Below are 20,952 nucleotides of genomic sequence, written 5' to 3'. Positions count from 1 at the left end.
CTGACCTTATGAAGGGACTGTTGAATGTAAATGTAACAGTGACTGATTTCTGAGACGTTTCTGCTTACAACGATTTAGATTTGAAATCAAAGCTAAATTGCTTTGAAGCACATCGGAGATGCAGTTGCTCACCAGTGATTTACCTAAGAATACAGCAGCTTTGCCAATAAAAATAACTGCGCACTTTGATCCCCCCCTCTCTACTGCTGTTTCCCAGACTGTTGGAGGTCTATTCTTAGCCTGTGTGCTGACAGATATGTAGCTGCACGTTCCAATTCCCTCTGTAAGGAGCATGTGGCTGCAGAGCACAGCTTGCCACTCGGCAGGGATGGGCGCTCTTTGATACCTCGCTCTTCTTACAATGACACAGCTTCGCCTTGCTGTGCTCCCTGCGAGCGCGGCTGATCCCCCGGAGCGGTGGGGGTAGGAGAAAGGGGGGTTGGGTAAGGAATCAAATGGGGCACAGCCTTGATTTGAGCGGCCATTTTTGATGTAGCCGGTCTTCTTTCTCTTCTTCCTCCTTTTCGAGTCTCTTTTCTTTTTCTTTCATCTTTCTCCTTTCGTCTCATGTGAAGCAACCAGAATGTCCTCGCGCTTATATTTTAGCATTTGAGCTCGTGTTCTCACATCTGAAATGGACAATATATGAGCTGTTTCCTCTCATGTAAGTCAGTTCAACACAGGCTAAAACTGTAATTCTGACACCGCCATTTTATGCATGCCCTATGTGTGTGTGTGTGTGTGTGTGTGTGTGTGTGTGTGTGTGTGTGTGTGTGTGTGTGTGTGTGTGTGTGTGTGTGTGTTTAATATTTTGCTCAGCTGTGGCAGTGTGAGTCATATGTGAAGCTGGAAGGGTGTGGGCTTATCTGCTCTGGGCCACAGCAGAGACTGTCTCTTTCTTTCTCATTCCATTATTACACACACACACACACACACACACACACACACACACACACACACACACACACACACACACACACACACACACACACAAGCTCAAGCGCATAGATGAATTCCGACACACGAACACGGACACACACTCGCAACCAGTTTTTTCAATTCACACTCATGAGTGCGCACATTTGGGTTGTGCCTCACACACAAACACGCGCTCATGATATTGCCATGTAGTATTATGTAAAGTCAGACGCAGCGATACTTTCCCATCACCTGCAACCACACAAATGCATACACACACACACACACACACACACACACACACACACACGCATGCGTGCACACACATGCAAAGAGCCACAGCCTCAGGCAGACGCTAACATGGTGCTGTATAATTTCTATTGTTATGCATACAAGGACTGAACTGAAATGATTTTAATAACCTCTACGGTTATGGCTTAAGACACCCGACATATTATGAGAATGCAGTTCAAATTAAAGACTTTTGTTTCAGAAAAATAGCTTTCAGATTTAGGAAATTAATGAAATATTTTTTGTTAAAGCCGATTTCTATCATGTGAAAAAACTGTATATTTATCCACAAAATTCTTAGTATCCATTGGTCTTGTTAAAGATTTTTAGGATCTGCCATTTGAGCGTGTCTCTGATGTTCCTGCTTCTCATTTGTGTGCATGGGAGCGTGTTCAAGCCCTCTCTCTGTGAGTCAGTATAGGAGCCATCGCGTCCACGCCATCACAACTCAAAGCACGGTGAAGCAGCAAGTGTGTCGTTCTCACCTCATCGGCCAGCTGGTCGGCGCGTTGCTGCATGTCTGACAGCTCATTGCGCATGTCCGCGTCATCTGCCATGGCTGCTGGATGTGGGGGGTGGAGAAGGTCTCCAACAGGGAAGAGAAGATCCTGGTGGGAATTTGGGGAGGGCTGGAGGACAGACAAAAGATAAGAGAACGGATTGTTTGGATGCTACAGCACAGCTGAGTCCAATGAGGCATAAATCGACTCGGGCGATGGATAACTTGGATGATTTGACAATTGACTACTGAAATAGAAATGAGCTGGCTTTTGGCATTTGGAAAGTCATCGAGATTAACATACAGGTTCAAGAATAAGGTGAAACCCTGAACTTGACATGCACCTGTGATTCCAATCCCACAACATCATACATTCATTATCTCCTCTCTGCATCCGTCTGAGCAACAAGGCTATTTCAAACAGTTGGCGCCAGTGAGCAAGGTGGTACGCTCCTCTCCACCCACCGGCTTCAGGTCGCTCTGGATAGCAGCAGCAGCAGCTTAAAGGTATAAAATCTAAAATACATTCCACAGGGATGAGAGTGCAGCCTGCAACAAACCGGCCAAATGAAATTGATTTTAAGTCAAACAATAAAAGAAATCAAACCAAAAAATCACACCAAGAGGCACTGGAAGGGTCTGAGCTCCGGCTCTCTGTTTACTGTTGCTGGCTGTATAATGGAGGATTAGGAAGCTGCAGCGGCAGCGTTTGTTTGTTAGGGAATGAACAGGAAGGGAGCAGGCAACTGATGTTTGCAGAGGAATGCCAGTCTCAGACAGGGTTGCCTGGGATTTTGGAGGATTAGCCACGGAGAGACATAAACAGCCTGTTAGCCCTGTAGCTGTGATCCTCTCCTCCCCTCTGTTGGTCATGAGAGGCTGGTGTTGCAAGCCAAACGCTGGGGCATCTCCAGATGTAGGATTACTGGGAGCTAACTGCAAAGGTGATCATGAAACAACTTGTCACGTGCCAGATGAGTTAGTGATTATCACAGGATGTGGCTACAAGACATTCTTACAAATTAGCATCCAAACTGTTTCAACTGTTTCAGGTTTAACTAGAATTCCTGCTCATAGTTATTTGACTTAATGGTAAAACTGCTACAATAATGGCCTTAACTGGCCAGGGTGGAATAATGACGAACCACTGGCTGATGAAATATTTTTATGGACGTCCTCAGAGAAACAAAAAGGCTTTCAAAAAAAGCTCTGATCAAGGATATTTTGAGAGTAGTGCCAATTCTAGTGAGAATCAACACCGATCTGCAGCTCTACAAAGGATTTAGGACGGTTCAGACAAGCCGATCGTACGCTCACACTGATATTTAATTTATTTTTATATATGACTTTATTTTACTATTTTTAGAAGGTGGTGTCGGTAATGGATTTAAATCTGACAGGTGTTACCATTGACAACTTGATAAGCAAATTGTATATTTGGGCTGTGGAGCTTTAAACTGAGTAACTTTGAACCAAAATATATTCCACCTTTGGTTTTATTTTTACTGGGTTCAAAGTTTCGTGTAGTTTATCAACAGTGGACAGCAGGACTACATGCTTGTTAAAGCTCTGCAGTTCTGCGGCTGTACGGAGAGTTTTAACATCTTTCAGCTGAATTTGGCTTTCCAGCCCACAGCGTTACTGTTTACATCATCAACACAGTCTCCAGCAACAGCAGGCAAACACCTGTATGCTACCATATCAGTTTTATTAGGTGATAATATGTAACTCACATGTTTATGGCTTGTGTCTGCTGCCCCCTGAGTGGAGAACAAAAAATAAGTTGATGCAGACAGGTTTAAGTGACAAATTTATAGCACTTCAGTGTGAATGAAAAGTGCAGGTAATACAGTGGGTTAAAGTAGCACACTGAGGCACACTGAGGCGGAGTACTCGATGGTTCAGCCTCGTGAAGGACAATCAGCAGTGTACTTGAGCAAAGTGCAAATGACAAGCTCAGTTATTCCAAATCTGCTATTTCTGTGTACTGACTGAAGTTAATGGCAGGCGGGTAAATGAACTGCTTGAGGAACAACACACCTAAACAGACCATCCAGCCCACTCGAAACCCTTGAAACATTAATGCGCTGTATGCTGTACTGAATGACATTTTACAAAACACATGCATTAATCCACCAGATTCACTTTATGCTTTAAAGCAATTAAATGTCTTTATTAGACCACTATTTTATTTTTGAGACCAAAATGGCATTAACATGGAAAAACCTCACAATAAGTTAACCACACTAATCATTACTTTGAAAAACAGTCTAAATCTCACCCCAAAGTGAGATGCACAGCAGACTAATCAAGGCGGGAGTGAGAGTCTGTGTACGATGGTGGACAGATGGCTTTGCCCCACCTGGGCACGTCTCATCGTGGTGACTGAGTGAGCAGCCTGGTTGATATTCTGCCTTTGAGGTCCCGCTGTACCCTCTGTGTGTGTGCGTGTGTGTGTGTGCTTCACCCACCGGTGTGTCCAGAGATGTTTACAACAACATCAGCCACATACACAGGATATGAAGCCATTTTTCACTGGCGTGGCAGCGTCGCAGTCTGTCACGGTGTTAATCATTAAAGCGTCCCTTGGTGGTTTACAGATTCATCTGCATTCATCTCCGTGGATGGATTCAGTCATGAAAGCGTGCTCAGATCAACAGCTGCATCATTATGATTAAGTCCTGCACTGTTTACAGGCTCTTGTTTATTGCAGCATTTATTCCGAGGCCAGTTAATACAACCGAAGGTGAGCAAAGTGCTGACACGCTCAAAGAGCTTGTACTGATTTGCAGACAAAATGTGCACGTTGAATACGTTCATGCATCATGTTTATTCCATCTCTCTCTGCTCTGATGTCTCAGATCTGGCTCTCGCTCCTCTTTCTCCCCGCTGTCCTGCATGCCTCCACAACAGCGGCGGCCATGTTAGGTTATATAAACCTCCAACCGGACTGTGCAGTGCTTAATGTCTGAATGGAGTCAGATCTTTGGAACGACTCGCTGAAGAAAGAGAGGGCCTCCTCGCCTGCCTGTCTGGTTACATAAGCAAATTCAGACAATTAAGTTTTAACAGGCTACACTGACCTTTTACTTTACGTCTTAATTACAAGCTTCACATTTTGCATGTTAGCTGCCCTCAGCACTGCCTGCTTCAGCCCCGGAAGGAGTTCATCATCAGGCTTTGTCTGGAATCCACACAAGATGCTGCTGGAGCAGCATCGTGTAATAAAACGCTCTTCTAATCAGCATTAATTAGTGTGGATTACAGTTCAAGCTGAATTTATGACCATAATGACCAGAGCATGACGGCTCAGGATAGACGCTCTTTGTTTGAGCAGCAATGGAAACAATTATTGACGAGAAAAGAATTGTTGAGATTTGTGAAAAGCTTGTTATTTAATTGTTCATTGCACAAATGTGTCATGGCTCTAATTTTAAACTAAGAAATTCAAGTTCACTCTGAGCTTTCGGCCAAATCGACTCCCTGTGTGAATGACCTGTTGTCTATTTCGGTCATGTAGTGCCACCTGAGTACCTTTGCTGATGATGAATATGGGATATGTGGCTTTTGTTTATCATTAGCTATTTTGTAAGTCAGTGGAGTAATGTGATAACTGGACATTTTTCAGATAATATGTCTTTGGGTTTAATATGTACTGTTGCTGCTGCTGTGTTTTACAAATAAATGAATGCAAACATGAATGCTGCATGAATAGAAATTTGTAAAAATTGCGCTCTCCTTTAGTTAATTTGTTCACTTAACCATTTATATGGCCACACAGGGAGCTGTGTGTGTATGTGTGTGCACGTCTGCTGCCCACGAGAATCTCTAGTACACAATTCAGGGTCAATTAAAACAAGCTTGATGTCATTTTGAACAGGACTTTATCGAAGCTCATCACTTCAGGCTGATCAACACCTCAAAAAGTACAAAATGAGGGTTTCTACCAATTCTACCAGACCAACTAGTGTAATGTTGTTTATCTGTGTTACACGAGTAGCTTTGTGTTCATACACTAAGCAACTTGCAGTACAGTTAAATGTCTTTGAGCGATAACACTGATGACCTCTGAGTTACTCATGTGAGGTCTGTAGCTGGTCAGTGTGTAGTGTTTGACTTGGATCATTTGTTAAGATGATATTATTGTGGGTGTCATGCTAATTCCTTTAGCGTGTTAATGATAATTCCCATTATGTGTTAGTATCAAGCTAACAGACTAAGCACAAGTTAATATATATATAAGTATAATCACTTCAGGAATTGCAAAAAAAGAATCATAGCTAATAGCTATCTTGCTCATTTTGGCCAAATCAATTTCCCTCGCCCCCGTCTTTCTCCCACCTTGTCACCATATGTTACCCTGACGTTGACATTTATGGCAGGATATGGTAACCACTGTGACCTTTTGACCCCATGTCAAAACAAAAGCAATAAAGACGGGGAACCTGAACGCTCACGGCCAAAAATCAACCTCTCAGTTATTAAAATCACACAACGGCTGCAGCGCGGCGCACTAAACACACAAACCCATCTCAGTACTGCATATGCAAGCATATATAAACACTTTATTACATCCTTGTTGCCAGTGACTGTGGCAGAGTAAGATTTGCTAATTAGCAGAATGATCTAATCTGTGGCACTAAAACAGATGCTGTAAAATGTGATATGTGATATATGACCAGCGTGGCCGTCACATGTTTCAAGTCAATTTCTGGAGAAGAACTCCACACATTCATCAACGCTATTTGGAATAATTGAATAAGCAATAAAAACAGCTAAAAACCTTTATTTATGTACTGGACAACACTCTGCAAGAAATAAGCACCACTGAGTATGCAATAGAACATCCATTCCTCCAGCTCTCCGTCCATCCATCATGTGTTTACTGCCATAAGACTGACACCTGGGAACAATAACCGAGATATGAAGATGCTCTTATTTCCATTCCGCACATTTTCCACCCTGGAGGACGGCTTATTTCATACTCTATCCAATCACGTTCTACCTGCAGAAGATTACAAGCCCCCACCGACTGCTCCACCCTCGACACTTTCTCCTTTCTCTCTTCTTTAATATCAGTCCTTCATTCCCTCTGCTCTGTCTTTCCCTCTGTTTCACATCTCTGTCGTCCTCTTTCCTTCTTACACCTGAATCTACCAGATAACCAAATACTGTTAGATGTATCATCAGATACTGCCTGTAAAAATGCTGAAAGATATTACGCCTTCTATTTTTAAAATGCAATTTATAGATAAATCTGACAAAATCAAGGCTACTTTTGTAAATGCTGTGCCTTTATTGCTCCATAATAGTCCTTTTCCTGGTCTATTTTTATCTGAATACTTACTGTGGAATTATTTGAAGCTTGTGAGACGGACTTCATGCGTGACAGATCCTGACCATGACGGTGAGATACTGCGGAGCTTTGATGTGGCTTGTGGCAAGAAAGACAACAGATCTTTGTTTTTCACTGTTCCACGCACATGGAGTTGGATGTGTGCGTCTCTCTCTTCTCTTGCTCTGTGTGTGTGTGTGTGTGTGCGTGCTGGCTGCCATTTTGTTTGCTCTCCAGTTTCGGTTTCAGACGCTCCCTCTCCTTCCCCGCATCAAACATCTCTCTTTGTCTTTCCGAATGAGCGATCTTTGACGGAACCGTTACGTTGAAATGTCTGATGAACGTTTCACAACAGAGGAAGTAATTGTGAGACGTCACTCGAGTGTGACTGATGCAGTTTGCCACAGGTTTAAAAAATATATGTATCAAGCTGACAGAGATGAAACAGCGTCTCGTTTTCCGCTCTGCTGCAAAAACTTCAGATGATATGCACAGATTCAGACATCGCTTTAACACTGCGTTGGTCCGACAATAGCTGGATTTAAAGGTTATCTACAGGGAGGGTAGTTTGACATTTTACAGTAACAGATAAGAGATTGATGTGAATCTACCTTGTAAAAATAAATCTTGTTTGGTAAAACACCTTAAATGTGAAGGTTGCAACAGCTCCTCACTTGGTGCAGCTGTTATCTCTCCTTACAGAAGCCTGCAGTGACAAAGGCACTGAAGTGAAATGGATCGAGTGGGTGTTCCTTTTCAAATGAACATTGTTGAATTGTCATTTAACTACAGATGAGACAGTAAATGGAAAATATACCAAAAACATTCTGGAGCTCAAAAGAACAATCACCCCGCACCCTAAAATGCTTCCTCTATCCTACTTATTCACATTCGAACCATAACAATAAGATGACACTACCCTTCCAGGAACCACAGCGAGCCTGAATAACAACAGCAGTGATGTAACATTACACAACGAGCCCAAGTGTCACTACAGCTGGAGCTCTCTCTCCGCAGAGGAGCGAGCGCTAAGTGCTGCGGCAACATCCCCGTGGCCTGCTCGACAAAGAACGCCATGCATTATTGACCTGAGAAGTCCGAGACCCCATCACTTATTCATCTGGCCCCACCATTTACAGCTCAGGAACACATGGCTAAAGAGCAGCGGGTGGAGGATCATAACAGTGTAGGCTACCCGCTTCAGACAGAGGAGAGCACTTCAGAGGAGATCGTGGAGGGGAAACACATTACCTTCTCCACTGCGGCCTTGAGAACAGCTACGGTGGCTCAGACATTCAAATCCAGAACCAGACGCGAACCCATCAGTCTGCTATACAATCATCAGCCCTTGCCTACGGCATGATAACATCGTGTCATGATGGGTTGCATATAGAGCAAGAACACTTGCATGAAATGTGAAGTTTTATTGGTGATGTTCTGGACTGTGGTGTAATTGGGAAGAGAGCTCAAAGCAGTTTGTTCAGCTAGGCTGGAACAACACTGAGAGGCAGCTTTAGAATTTAAAGGCCCATACAGAAAAACACTATAGTATGATGAACGCTATGACCACTGGGTAGGTGAGGACCCCATGGACTGTGCTCTCTATGTGCAGAGACACAAACACTCAAACCTCATCTGTTCATAACATCCTACAAGGCATGTTATACAACACATAAGTAAATCACACGAGGCGTATCCGGTCCGTGCCCCTGGCAGTTTACTGTACGAAGCTATTCAGAGGTAAAGCAGACAAAGGAAGTCGGTGAGAGAAATGACTGTTGGTGCTTTACGCTGTGGTTTAAGAAGCTGCTGCGGGTCAGACTGGTCCACGGCTTTATTTGTTTCTCATCATTATGGGAAGTGCGCGTGGTTCTCGGATGCCAGAAGTTCCAGTTTACTGCTTTCTGGAAGTGTCGGGGCCAAATTACGCCACTGGTCAATGACGGGAAGTTACTCACTTGGTATTCCAGTCACACACCTTCTCTCATGAACTCTGCTCTTCCAGAGTGACCGCTCACTCTAAACAGCCTGAGGGATGCCACAGGATGACCTGTGTGTATGCTAATGTAAAAACTGCTTCACAGTTCATCCATTATCATGCAGCACCGAAGTAAAAGCGATGTCATCATCCTATTTATTATCTCTTGAGGGTGGCGTTGCTGCTGCTCTCGCTAATAGAGACCAGATAGACTGAGGGTGAAGACAAGGGCAAGCCTGGTGATTTAAGGCTGACCGCCTCCTCAGCCCCCTCCTCGCTGCTCCTGAGCTGCATGGCTCCTTATCAGCCAGCTTCCTGCTGCTTGGAAACAAGTGCAGAGAACAGCAAAAGTGACAATATATGAGGAGACGAGACAAGAGCACCTCAGCGGCGCAGACTGAGATGTTTATTTTAAGCGACCGTAGGAAGTTTAGAAGAACAGAAAGTACACATGCACGAGGATGAAGAGGAAAATACGCAGCATACCGCCTGTCACCTGATGCCCTTTAGCCTCACAGTCACCTCTGGAGTCTCCATGGGTTAAAGGGGTTCTGGCTGCGTCATTCGCCCACCCATTGGAGCACCCTCAGTCACATTTATTACAGATGACGTTTTGGCTGCTGGGGGGCCTGGGGAGATATGACACTGACAAGCGAAACATGACAGGAAGGGGTGCTCATGGGCTGATGTTGGCAGTAAAGCTGAAAGGAGAAAAAGTAAGATTGGGATCAGACGGGGTGGAGGGTTCGAGGGGATGGCGGTGAACATATGACCAACAATCAAACAAGCAATTTCTGCACAGGCCTCTGCAGCCTGTTTTGAATTAGAAGCACAAGCGCTGGTGTTTTACGACGCAATAAACGTCAGGGCGGAGAGAGGCGAAGGCTCTCTGAGTGAAAAATACAGCAATGTCCTTTTTATATGTGCGCATTTGATGGAATCCCCGGCAGGAAGCAGCCACAGAGCGCGAAGGCAGGAGTCCTGATGTTTTAGCCACACTGCAGTAACAGACCGTCAGACTGTTATGTCCTAATCAATATTGATGTGTTTCATTAGCCCTTTGGTCACAGCTTGTTGGAATAGAGCATATTTGTACAGAAGGGGATTATGAGACAAGATGAAAGAATTCCAATCAGTGATCCCCAGAGGTTTCTTTCACAGCCCAACAGGACGCATTCAATGCCCAACGACTCCCTATTTCACTCATGGTCATGGGTCTTAGCAGCCAGGCCGCTCCAGTGTCATGAAAGGGCCTGTTAAATATTTGAGAAGTCGTAAAAACAAAGACATTAAAAAGCAATTAGGTGCACCCGGAGGATGAGAAATACCCTCTGACAGAATACACTCATCAGAAAAAAGCTAATTTATTTGAGCCACTGAAGAACTGTAAAATAAAAAAATGTGTGTATATATCACAATTTGAGGCCATTATGTCTCATGTCTCTATAATAATAATAGTAATTATTATTATTATAATTTTTAAGGCCATTTTAATACATTATATGCATTGTACATGGATGAATTAGGGAGAAATTCTAAGCAGTTGAACAAAAAAAAAAGATAAAATGCACAGTAAAAGAGAAAATGTGAGAAAATTGATTGTTTAATATCTGTATGGAGACTATGGAGCTCAAAACAAATTCATTCTAATGTCAAATCAGATGCAAAACACATAAAACATGACACCACGCGTGCCATTATGCCTTATAATGCCTGCAGTCTTCGCACTGTGATGCAGTCATAGTGCATGCGTGCTGTATAATGAAGTCTGAATGTGACAAAGCTCGCATCAAATGAAAGAATCAGTCAGATATTCTGTCTCCCCTCTGTCCTACGCATACCCTGCTGTTCAAGGCTCAAGCAAAAGCATTGCAGAGGCTAACCTGCACCGCCACCCTCGGTCAGCTGCACTGCAGCATCATAAATCACCCGACCCGACACACAGACCCACAGCAACAATATCACCAAAAAAGCACCACATGACACTCCGCTGATCCTTGAATGAAAACCGTCTCCACACTCCACACAGTGCCGTGTTTGCAGAAGACTGATACAGTCGTATTGTCCCCGCACCTGAGCACACAATGCCACGTAATGTAGAGGGCAGAGGGTGTATTCATGTTGATCCGAGCAGATTAATTGGTGACTTTATGCTTCAGTGACGCCGTCTATACATGCTTTTATTGTGGAAAGTTGCGCAGGGATGGTTTACTGCGAGAGCCGTGGTTAATGCTATGGTGAAAGTGATATGTTTGAAGCGGTCTGCATCATATCCCACACACTCACACACACAAGAGAGTGCAGCTTGCCGTAGTAAAATCTGAGACCTGAAGCTTATTATCATCTGGAATTTAATTTTTAATTTAGTATTCTGGATTTGCAATCTGGGCTGCACGGTGGCGCAGCAGGTAGTGCGCGTGCCTCACAGCAAGAAGGTTGCCGGTTCGATCCCCGGGTCAGGCGGGGCCTTTCTGTGTGAAGTTTGCATGTTCTTCCCGTGCATGCGTGGGTTCTCTCCGGGTACTCCGGCTTCCTCCCACAGACCAAAAACATGCTCATTAGGTTAATTGATGACTCTAAATTGTCCGTAGGTGTGAGTGTGAATGTTTGTTTGTCCTTTCATGTGGCCCTGCAATCGGCTGGCGACCGGTTCAGGGTGTACCCCGCCTCTCGCCCATTGTAGCTGGGATAGGCTCCAGCCCCCCGCAACCCCGAAAGGGATAGGCGGTATAGATAATGGATGGATGGATGGATTTGCAATCTGCATTTCCACAGAAAGCGTTCATAGTATTTCCTTAAAAGATTCAACCTGCACTTTATCTGGCTCAGATTTATACTCTCCACACTTCCATTCCTCTCCCTAAATTCCTCTCATTAATCAAAAGAATAATAATGTTACCCTGCGAGAGCGGGATGGAGGACAGATGGCAGAACGATGACAGGGCCTGACAGCGCAGTGGATCGGCCTCACAGATAACTGTCTCATAAATGTGGCTTTAAAAGGTAAAAAGATGGAGGAGGTTTTTGATTTTCACTTCCAGGGAAGCTTCAAATGCAGGAGCATCACTTGGGAGATGGTAGTTGTCATATCACTTCAGTGAGTGGGTACAGCTGAGGTAAGTTAAATAAAGCTAAATTTAGAGGAGTTGTGCTTGTGTGCGAGCACCGAGAGGAGTCTTGACAACTAAGCAGCTCGTGCCTGTGACCCATCTCCATTAATAAACAACTTAACTACCCGACACAATGCAATGAGACAATTCTATCAGACAAGTTTCAGAAAGCCTCTGAGACAACTTTTAAAACATCTCAAACATCTGCATTTGCGCGATGAGGTTTGCTCTCCACGCTTCGCCACAGCTTCGAGGCCTCGGTAGCAGCCATTTTGTTTCTGTGTGTTGTTCCGCGCGTCTGAGAAAGTGAGAGGTGGTCCCGCGAGGGCTGACGGGGCACAAAGACGCTCAACCCTGACTTGCAATAACATCAGCGCTCCTCTTTTCTGCTCCACTGACAGGAACAGTTTGACGATTTGACAAATATGAATGGTGCTTTCTTTGTGAGTGAGATGTGAGATTGACAGCACTCTCACGTGCGTGCTCTGAATATGAAGCGACCACCAGCAGCCGCTTCATTTCTATGCTTCAGTGTTTGTACTTTGGGTTTTTTTTGACCTTCAGAACCAGGCTAGCAGTTTCCCCTTGTTTCCAGTCTTTATATTAAGCTAAGCTAACAGGCTGCTGGCAGTAGTTTCATATTTAAGAGACAGATGTGAGAGTGGTACAGATGTTCTCTTCTAACTTGAGGCAGATTTATGTAATTCCTTTATGTTTCTGTCATCTCTTTCACAGCTTTTGCTCTACTGAATATACACTTTCAAAGTTTTGACCTCTGTAAAATAAATACTCTGCAGCTTAATTGTAAATATCAGAGGCTGAAAACCATCTTTTTTTCAAGGCTGAAGACATGTGGGAGACTTTGTGTTGTAAATGCACTCCTGATGTGCTCACCATGTGCAAAAGACAAAAACTATGGACAAGACTCTAGAGTCTTGATGATAAAATCTTTTCCAGGTCATAGCGACTTCGCACAGAGAAAATAAAAGAAATGACGTGTCCAAAAAGTAGCCACAGTCCCCAGTGAGACAAAACAGCCATGTCTCCTCTGGCTCTGGACTACGAACCAAGAATGGGCCTCACTGTTCAGGAAAACGGAGAGAAAGAACGGCACAGTCGACCACCACGGGGTATTATCTGGGACAGAGTCACTAATGCGACAGCAGCAGAACAAGCTCTGCTGAATCCATGAGGATGATTTTGTTTGTCATGCAGCTAAAACCTGAACTGCGCTGTGACAGCGAGAAAGTACCGCAGTAGACATCTAGCTCACACTCCCAATCTAGAGTACTTTAGAAAAGAGGGAGTGAGGCAGCGGCCTAATTGTTTGCTCAAGGGCACTTCAATAATGCCCCAGAGCAAAGTATTATGGCTGCTTCTTTCCTGTACTTCGACATGGTGCTGTCCTTCGGATTCAGACCCAAACGTAAACTGCCTTTTGTGGCTCTGCTCCTGGCGTCGTCAGCCATTATGTAAAGTGAAACATGGCTTTTACTCCAAAGATGAGATAGAGCACCTTTTCTTGCAAATGACTGCCAGCGGCAAAGATGAAACAACGCTGAAGCTGACTGATACGTGCAGACGTACAAAGATTGTAGATAATTTTTGAGTAAAAAGCCTTTTCCCTTCAAATTCTGATCAGATTTTACCGTTTTAGAGAAAGAGCTGGAGAAATGATCCCTCAGACTGCTCGTAGAGGGGTTAACTAAGCGTGACTGTCCTATTTTCTATGACTAATGTGTGAGGCTTTACAGTATGTGGCTGTAGTATGAGGTTACTATGAAGCTGTTTATGTGGGTTGAGGTGAGTGGTTGGTTTGACCCTGTTGAGGACCTTTCAAACCACACAAACTGGTAAAAAAAAGAGAGAAATGATCTGCATTTCTCTGGCTTGATTTGCATAATCATGGCTTGATTATCACCTCTATCAGCTTGAGGCTACGCAGCCTTAAAAAGGAGCAGCTAGATAAAGGAAACAACCACGACCTGTACCTGCACCAAAACACGCATTGCGCAGCCAGCCAGCCAGCCGGCCGGCCGGCTCAGTGTTCGCCAGCATTGATCGCAGAGGCTCTCACTGCATTTCAGAACAGCATCATCCAGGTAGACGTGAAAGCGCCCATGTGAAATGAACAACAGCCAGAGTGTTTCTGAGAAACAATCAGCGGATGGTGATGGTGCTGTGAGTCACCATTTGTCCAGAGAGCAGCCCCTTCACAGTGTATGCAGTATAGGCCTGACACCCCCTCCCACCACCACCAACACCCCCTCCCTGTTCCAGTCTCTCTCCCTCTCTGCAGTCCAAACAGTGCAAGCCGCATAACGCGATATGGTATAGCGGTCATGGCAACTGGAGCATCCTTGGGGGCTTTACTGTGCTCTCTATATACTGTCGGCTATAATCTGCCATTGAATGAATGCATAGCTGTCAGAGTCCAAAGCCTGTAGGCTGCTCTTCCTTCACAAGGGAACCCAGACTGGTTTGCTTGTGACTTTTAGCATTTTAAGGGTCATAAAAAATCACCACACACTCACTAAAGGAACGTGCTTTGAGGGATCTGTCGGTAAATATAATCCTGGTGTTGGTGCTCACTCCCTGACATCCAGTGATGTGACAAGCATTCAATCAACCCTCCAGTGACAGCATCTGTCACTGGCAATCCGCCAGCAGGCCCATCGCCCCATGTGGTGATACAAAATGATTCCAGGTGCGCCAGAGATCAATATGGCTTCAATATCTAATCTGCCGCATCGTCAAACCTCAGGATGGCCAACAATCATGTCTCTATTCCTGCATCACGAGGCTCGGGTTCCTCTCTCTGCAGCCACGCCATTGTGCGCTGTGCGTGACAGGCAGCACAGGGGCGTCAATTCATCACACCAAACCAAACCCAGACAACTGTTTCTGCAGAAATCCAGCGAGCTTCGCAGCAGACGGCTTATTTCATTTCGCGTTATGTATTGGAATTTGGGAAAATCATTACGCATACGCACGCGGGGACCTGACCGGTCCCGCCTGCTCCTGCGTGCTTTCGAAACACAGCTAATAAGGTCAAATTCTATAGCACACCATTTTTCTATGCGGTGTGTATATTCACGCAGCGCTCCGAACGGGCATGTGGAGCGCTCGGGCACCGAATCAGCACCCAGCCACTGTGCGCCACGCGCGACGGACAGACAGCGCGTGCGGGGCTCATTGACAGATCGTCGCCTCGGAGACGGCGGGCAGGATGGATGGATGGATGGATGGATGGATGGATGGAGGGAGGGGGGCGGGGTGTCATAGTGCGGGCTTCACCGCGGTCCTCCCCGGCGCTCTTCTCCCCAATTTCTCCTCTGACACCCCCACCCCCAACCTCCGCCCACCAAGACATCTCCGCGCTGCCTTCGTGCCTCGGTCACGTAAATGTGGCACGGAGCTGTTCGCTTGTGAGGCAAAGACACTGGGTATAAAAATAAATAAACAAAAGGAAGCGACGCATTCACGGAGCTCGATCGCGCCCCCCTCCCTCCTGTTTATATGGGCTACCCTCCTCCCATCGGCTTCACCATGGCGCAGTTTACTACACCAGACATTCTCTCCATCACTCGCCGCAATCAGCCCGACTCCTCTGCTCAAACCAGCGGGGGTGCTCTTTTTCTTTTTCTTTTGCTTTGCTTTGTTTTTTTCTGGCTGGTATGAGTGCGACAGATCGAGTCATGATTCACCATCTTGCTGCGACATCGGCAGTCTACCTGCTGCCTCCATCAGCTTTGAGGTGGGAGATGAGGCTCGCAGCCGCTGATTCAGTCACACTGATTTCTGAAGGAAACGATCCCTCTCCTGAATGCTCAGAAACAATCCCGCACCTCTTTTCAAAACGCGCCCTTTGGACAGAAAATCGACATGCCGAGACATTCATTTCACCTCCTCTGTGTGGTTTTCCTCCTCTGTCGCTGTCCAAGGTGCTGAAACATTGAAAAAACGCCCACATTGACATTACGCATTATAGCGCACCGCAGCCATCCTCTCAGCAATCCACTGCGCGCTTGAGATTTATCACCCGGGAGGTCACGCATTGCTTTCCTCGCCTTCTTCCCTCCATCCTCCCCATCTTTCACCCCTCTCTTCCCGCTAACAATGCCGCAATACATCCCCAAACAAGGTGCAACCTAAAGAACATAACGTGAATGCGCGCTTGCATCAACATCATTCAGAAATCCAACGCTCACGTTTCAGGAATAACAAACATCTGCTGCTCCAATGCGCCAAAAGCAGCTCGTTTAAGAAACAGAAAAAGATAACAAATCTAGTAGGAAATGTCTCGAGTCTTACCTGTGCCTGTTGTCGGTGCCCCGCAGTCAGAATGGGAGGAAATGTCTGCGTATATCAACAGCTAAGCGATAGCAGCCTCTCTCTGTATATGACTGGGATGCTGCAAAGGCACTGCGCGTCGGCTGAGCCCTCCTCACTGCTTCTTCAATGGGGGGAAAGCAGCGCAGCTCTCGTCAAAGATGGCGGACGCTTTTGACGTCAGCAGCAGCTTTTAATAGATATCTGTCAGAGAGGGAGAGAGAGAGGGAGAGAGACTTCAAAAAAAGTCTTTGTTATAATGGGCAGCAGCACTGATAGCCACTGAATATCTGAGATGTTTTGAGATGTTGGATGTGCCAGATACACGTTCAAATGGTGTCTGTTCGTACCAGTTTCTGTGCATTAATACAGATCTGTTAGTTTATGCAGGATCATCCTGGTTGGAGACGTCTCTCAACACTCTCAACATTTTCATTTGTCTGAGCTTCTGAAACCTAATAAGTGTTGATTAATTACAGCAGCAGAAAAAAAAACGTGGCCACGTTCCACTAAAACTATCCTCGCACTGCCACTGCTCACAAAGTTGGCCTCCGGTGGATTTTAATGGGAACTTCTTCAAATCAAAGCAAGCTGACTAGTCATTGTTTACAACCAGGATGACTTATCAGACTGGTTGGTGTGACGGCGGCTGTGCTGAAGATCCCACGTGGCAAACTGATGGCAAACTGATCTGTGGTCATTTGGTTAACTGTATTCTCTGGTTGCACCACTACAACATAACATACAGTGACATAAGTAACTGGCGGCTCCCGTTTTAAAACCTGATTCTGGTCTTGAAGAAGGTCTCCATGTCAAAATCTAGTTTTCAGACCTGGAGGCATGTAGTGGTGGAAAACATGCTGCACACAGTGTGGGAGGAACTGTGGCTGAACAAAGGTCCAGTATTTCTTTTTTGCTCTGGGCCTCCAGGAGACTAAACCGTCTATGGTGGTAACCATGGAGCTAGTTAGTGATTCCATGCTTTCTCAAGAAAGCACCAAACCTGAAGAACTTTAGACGGTATGCATATTGGAGGTGATTGTATTCCAGCTCTAATGACCTTGAGGCCTTTTTGGCCACGTGGCTGTCCAGCTGTGTGTGCTACTTTGCTGTATCATCACTGTATCCGCTTTAACGCCCCAGAAAAGGACGACCTTGTCCTTTTTTCAGGTTGACAGTCAGATAAAATGTATTAAAAATAGTTGAAGGCCTGTTGTGAAGTGCAGGCTTTTAAAAAATAACCTTGATGTTATTGATTTCTTATTATTAACAAACCCTATGAAAACACCAAAATGAACAATTCATCCCACGAACAAGTAATGTGTGTATATCCAGCGTGATGCATCTTATTCCTGTGAGCCACAGAGCTCTTGTTGTCCAAAAAACGAATAATATAACACATTATTAAGACACCATTGCACTGTTCCTTTATTACAATGAACACGGACACTGTAATTTGTTGTGAGTCGATCCCACAGCCACTGTCCTGCTGCGGTCAATACTCATTGTAACCCCACACATGGATTAATCCGCCACTGGAAATAGTCCCCAGCAGGTGCATGATTTACTCTGCTTTGACTGAGGTTTGCTTAAAACTACAGAGCCCAGCTGTTTAAGAAAATGATTGAGCCTTGTGTTTCAAAGTGAATGCATATATTTGTGGCCTCTTTTAAAAGCTGTCTTACGTCTTCAGAAGGTGTTTGAGACAGACAACCACAGGGCACGGAAGACCTGAGAAATGGACTGAAACACTGTCGCTTTTGGTCTTTTCATGGGACTTCATGATAATGAGAAAAAGAAAGAAAATCACCAGCCTTAACCTTAAATGCTTTGCTTGTTTTTTGGACTGTCTCAATGGGTTTGGCAGACCCACACATCAGCTCCTGCACATTCATCACATTTATTAATGTCATTCAGACGGAAAATACAGCCTGACTTTGCACAGAGGCAATATGGTTCCAACCATGTTCTGCATGGCAGCAACCATATGACCACTTGCATTTACGCAGAAATGTTTTATAAAATACCATAACGCAAGGTTTACCTCTACGTGTCCTCCTCATATGGAAGATGTTAAGGCCTAACCAGCTGGAGGTTCGTATTTCTGATCAATTACGGAGACTAACTTGGAGAGTGAGATCGATTGATGTTTCCCCAGCACGTCCACACTGAATCATCTATGGCCTACGCGGCACGGGAATGTCCCCTGACTCTTCTCCTCCAGCCGCTGCTTGGCACTGTAACAAATGTGTCTTCAATTGCTCAGAAGCGAACCTGTCTCCTAAATTAATGATAATGATAACTCTGCATGAAAAATCCATTTGGAAAGGAGAGCCAGAGGAGAAGAAGAGAGAGGAGGGAGTGTGTGAGCGCGAGTGTACTGACTCCATGTATGTCTGCAAGGGGGGCACGTCTTTGTGTGTATATGTGTACTCAGTGTCCTCAGATGTGTGTGTGTGTGTGGAGAAAATGAGGATTATGAATCCACAGGTCCCTCATTCATTCACTCTGCTCTAAAACAATATTGCAAAAGTGTAATGAACCAAATTAAGAATGGATGGAAGTGAAGGATCATGGTTCTGTTTGAAGGCAGGCTACAGAGACCATGCTGGACCAGGTTAGAGTATCAGGGCTTTTAAACTAAGGGTCACTAAGGCATGTACAGGGGTCCCATAACAACAACACATCCGGTAATTTCACTATTATCAAAGGATTAATGGCCCCAGTCAGAGAATGAATATCATAGGGTGACTTTTTGGATGGGCTTTGATACTAAATCATGGCTAAAAAATGTATTTATTTCATTTGATTTAACATTTATTTTATCTTCTCATTGAGATTCAAAGTCTGGAAGTTTCACATAAAGGTTTGAATAATGTACTCAGATGGGGTTTATTAGCTCACTCATCCATCAAATTAAAGTCTAATATGAATGGAAATGTGTCTGTATTCTTGATACGTTGGTGAGGGAGAAATGGCAACCACAAGCGGGACAAAAATAGTCACTTTGGATTAACGGGGGGATCTATTCTACACAATTAGGGAATTAAATAACTCTCAAGACAAAGCGTCTACATACATGCTAGCAGCTCTGTGAAGCTGTACTTAGACACAGCATGCTAATATCAGCATGCTAACATGCTCAAAATGGTCATGCAACTATGCTGATGTTTAGCAGGTGTGATGTTTAAGTTTATCATGTTAGCATGCTAACATTTGGTAATTAGCACTTTTGCGGGTTTCTGTTCGTAAACCAATGTTAGATTGCAACATCTAAAGTGAAGGGATCACCAAAGTTATTAGAATTCATCCTGAGGGGAACGTGAATTTGTGGAGCAATTTCATGGCAATCCATCCAATATTTATTGAGATATTTGACCCAAAAGCACAAACGTTAACCTCATGGCAGCGCTGGGGGAAAGGTCAGGGGATCAACCAAAGCCATTTAGATTCATCCTTTTGGGACCGTGCAATGTTTGCACCAAATTTCATGGTCATCCATCAAATCGTTGTTGATATATTTCAGTTTAGACCAAAGTGGTGGCTGACAGACCAACATTGCCAAAGACCAATAAATCAACTAGATCACATCACATGTTGTGTTGTTCAACTGTGGGTATTTAAAGGTTTTATTCAGTATGAATTTGGTTATTTTTAGAATTACAAGTAGTCAGTAATTCCTATAAAATTCTATTATTGGGGTGACACTGCCTTTAAAGGTCTAGTGTGTAGGCTTTACCTTAGAATAAGCTCTTCATATCTACAGAAGGAGCAGGTCTTCCTCCGCACAGTTGCCATGTGGTACCGCCATGTTTCTACAGCCAGAACAGACCAACCAAACACTGGCTCTACAGAGCAACTTAGCCATTTTTCTCTGCCACCGTGAGGTAGGGTGAGGCAAGGGGTGTTCAGTTCATCACAATCTGCAACCTCACTGCTAGATGCCACTAACTCCTCCACGCTGGTCCTTGAAGAGAACCTTTACATCATTAGGGGACACTCAAACTCCTCTGAAACCCAGGTTAATTAAATGATTAAGTCAAGATGACTAACCATGGCTGTTCAACAAGAAAATAAAAGAAACTCTGGACAACAGCACAGAAATTGTGCAACATCCACTTTTGTTACAGGTTTTATAGACTGTTTTCATGTTGACGTTAATCTTCTCACCATAAAAAAACGTGTTCACATTATCTCAATAACAGTTTAAGTATTGATTTGAAATCACGTTCCTTTCTTCTTCATATGTGAATATAACATCCATTGGTTTAATTATCTAATCATGTTCTGCTTGTTTTTTTGTTTTTTTTTAATTGAACTGCTTCCAATGACTCAGCAAATCTACATTTTCTTTCTCCCAGAGTACTAGATTTGTGAGAGCCTATTATTCAGGTTAATCCCATTTTAAATGCTATTCTATTAATACTGTGAGCATTTCAAATGAATATTATCTTTTGTCTGCCAGGGTTATCAGCTGTGTGAACCAGGC

At 44.5% G+C, this 20,952-nt stretch overlaps 1 protein-coding gene across 2 annotated transcripts in view; it reads right to left on the bottom strand.

Annotated features, from left to right (window-relative positions):
* snap25a (synaptosome associated protein 25a) overlaps nt 1-16,721 on the bottom strand; it is a 34,745-nt gene extending 18,024 nt beyond the window's left edge. The window contains exons 1-2 of one of the 2 annotated variants that reach the window (XM_070987714.1): nt 16,446-16,721; nt 1,695-1,838 (exon numbers count right to left, since the gene is read on the bottom strand). In XM_070987714.1, the coding sequence (XP_070843815.1) occupies nt 1,695-1,766 (72 nt within the window). In that variant the 5' untranslated portion in view covers nt 1,767-1,838; nt 16,446-16,721. The remainder of the gene's footprint in view (nt 1-1,694; nt 1,839-16,445) is intronic. The other variant, XM_070987715.1, reaches the window with a different exon arrangement.
* Nucleotides 16,722-20,952: the final 4,231 nt, after the last annotated feature.

The sequence above is a fragment of the Chaetodon trifascialis genome, chromosome 19 (genome assembly GCF_039877785.1).
Source record: "Chaetodon trifascialis isolate fChaTrf1 chromosome 19, fChaTrf1.hap1, whole genome shotgun sequence".
In the NCBI taxonomy this organism is placed as follows: domain Eukaryota; kingdom Metazoa; phylum Chordata; class Actinopteri; order Chaetodontiformes; family Chaetodontidae; genus Chaetodon; species Chaetodon trifascialis.
This window is presented reverse-complemented; position numbering and strand designations above follow the sequence as displayed.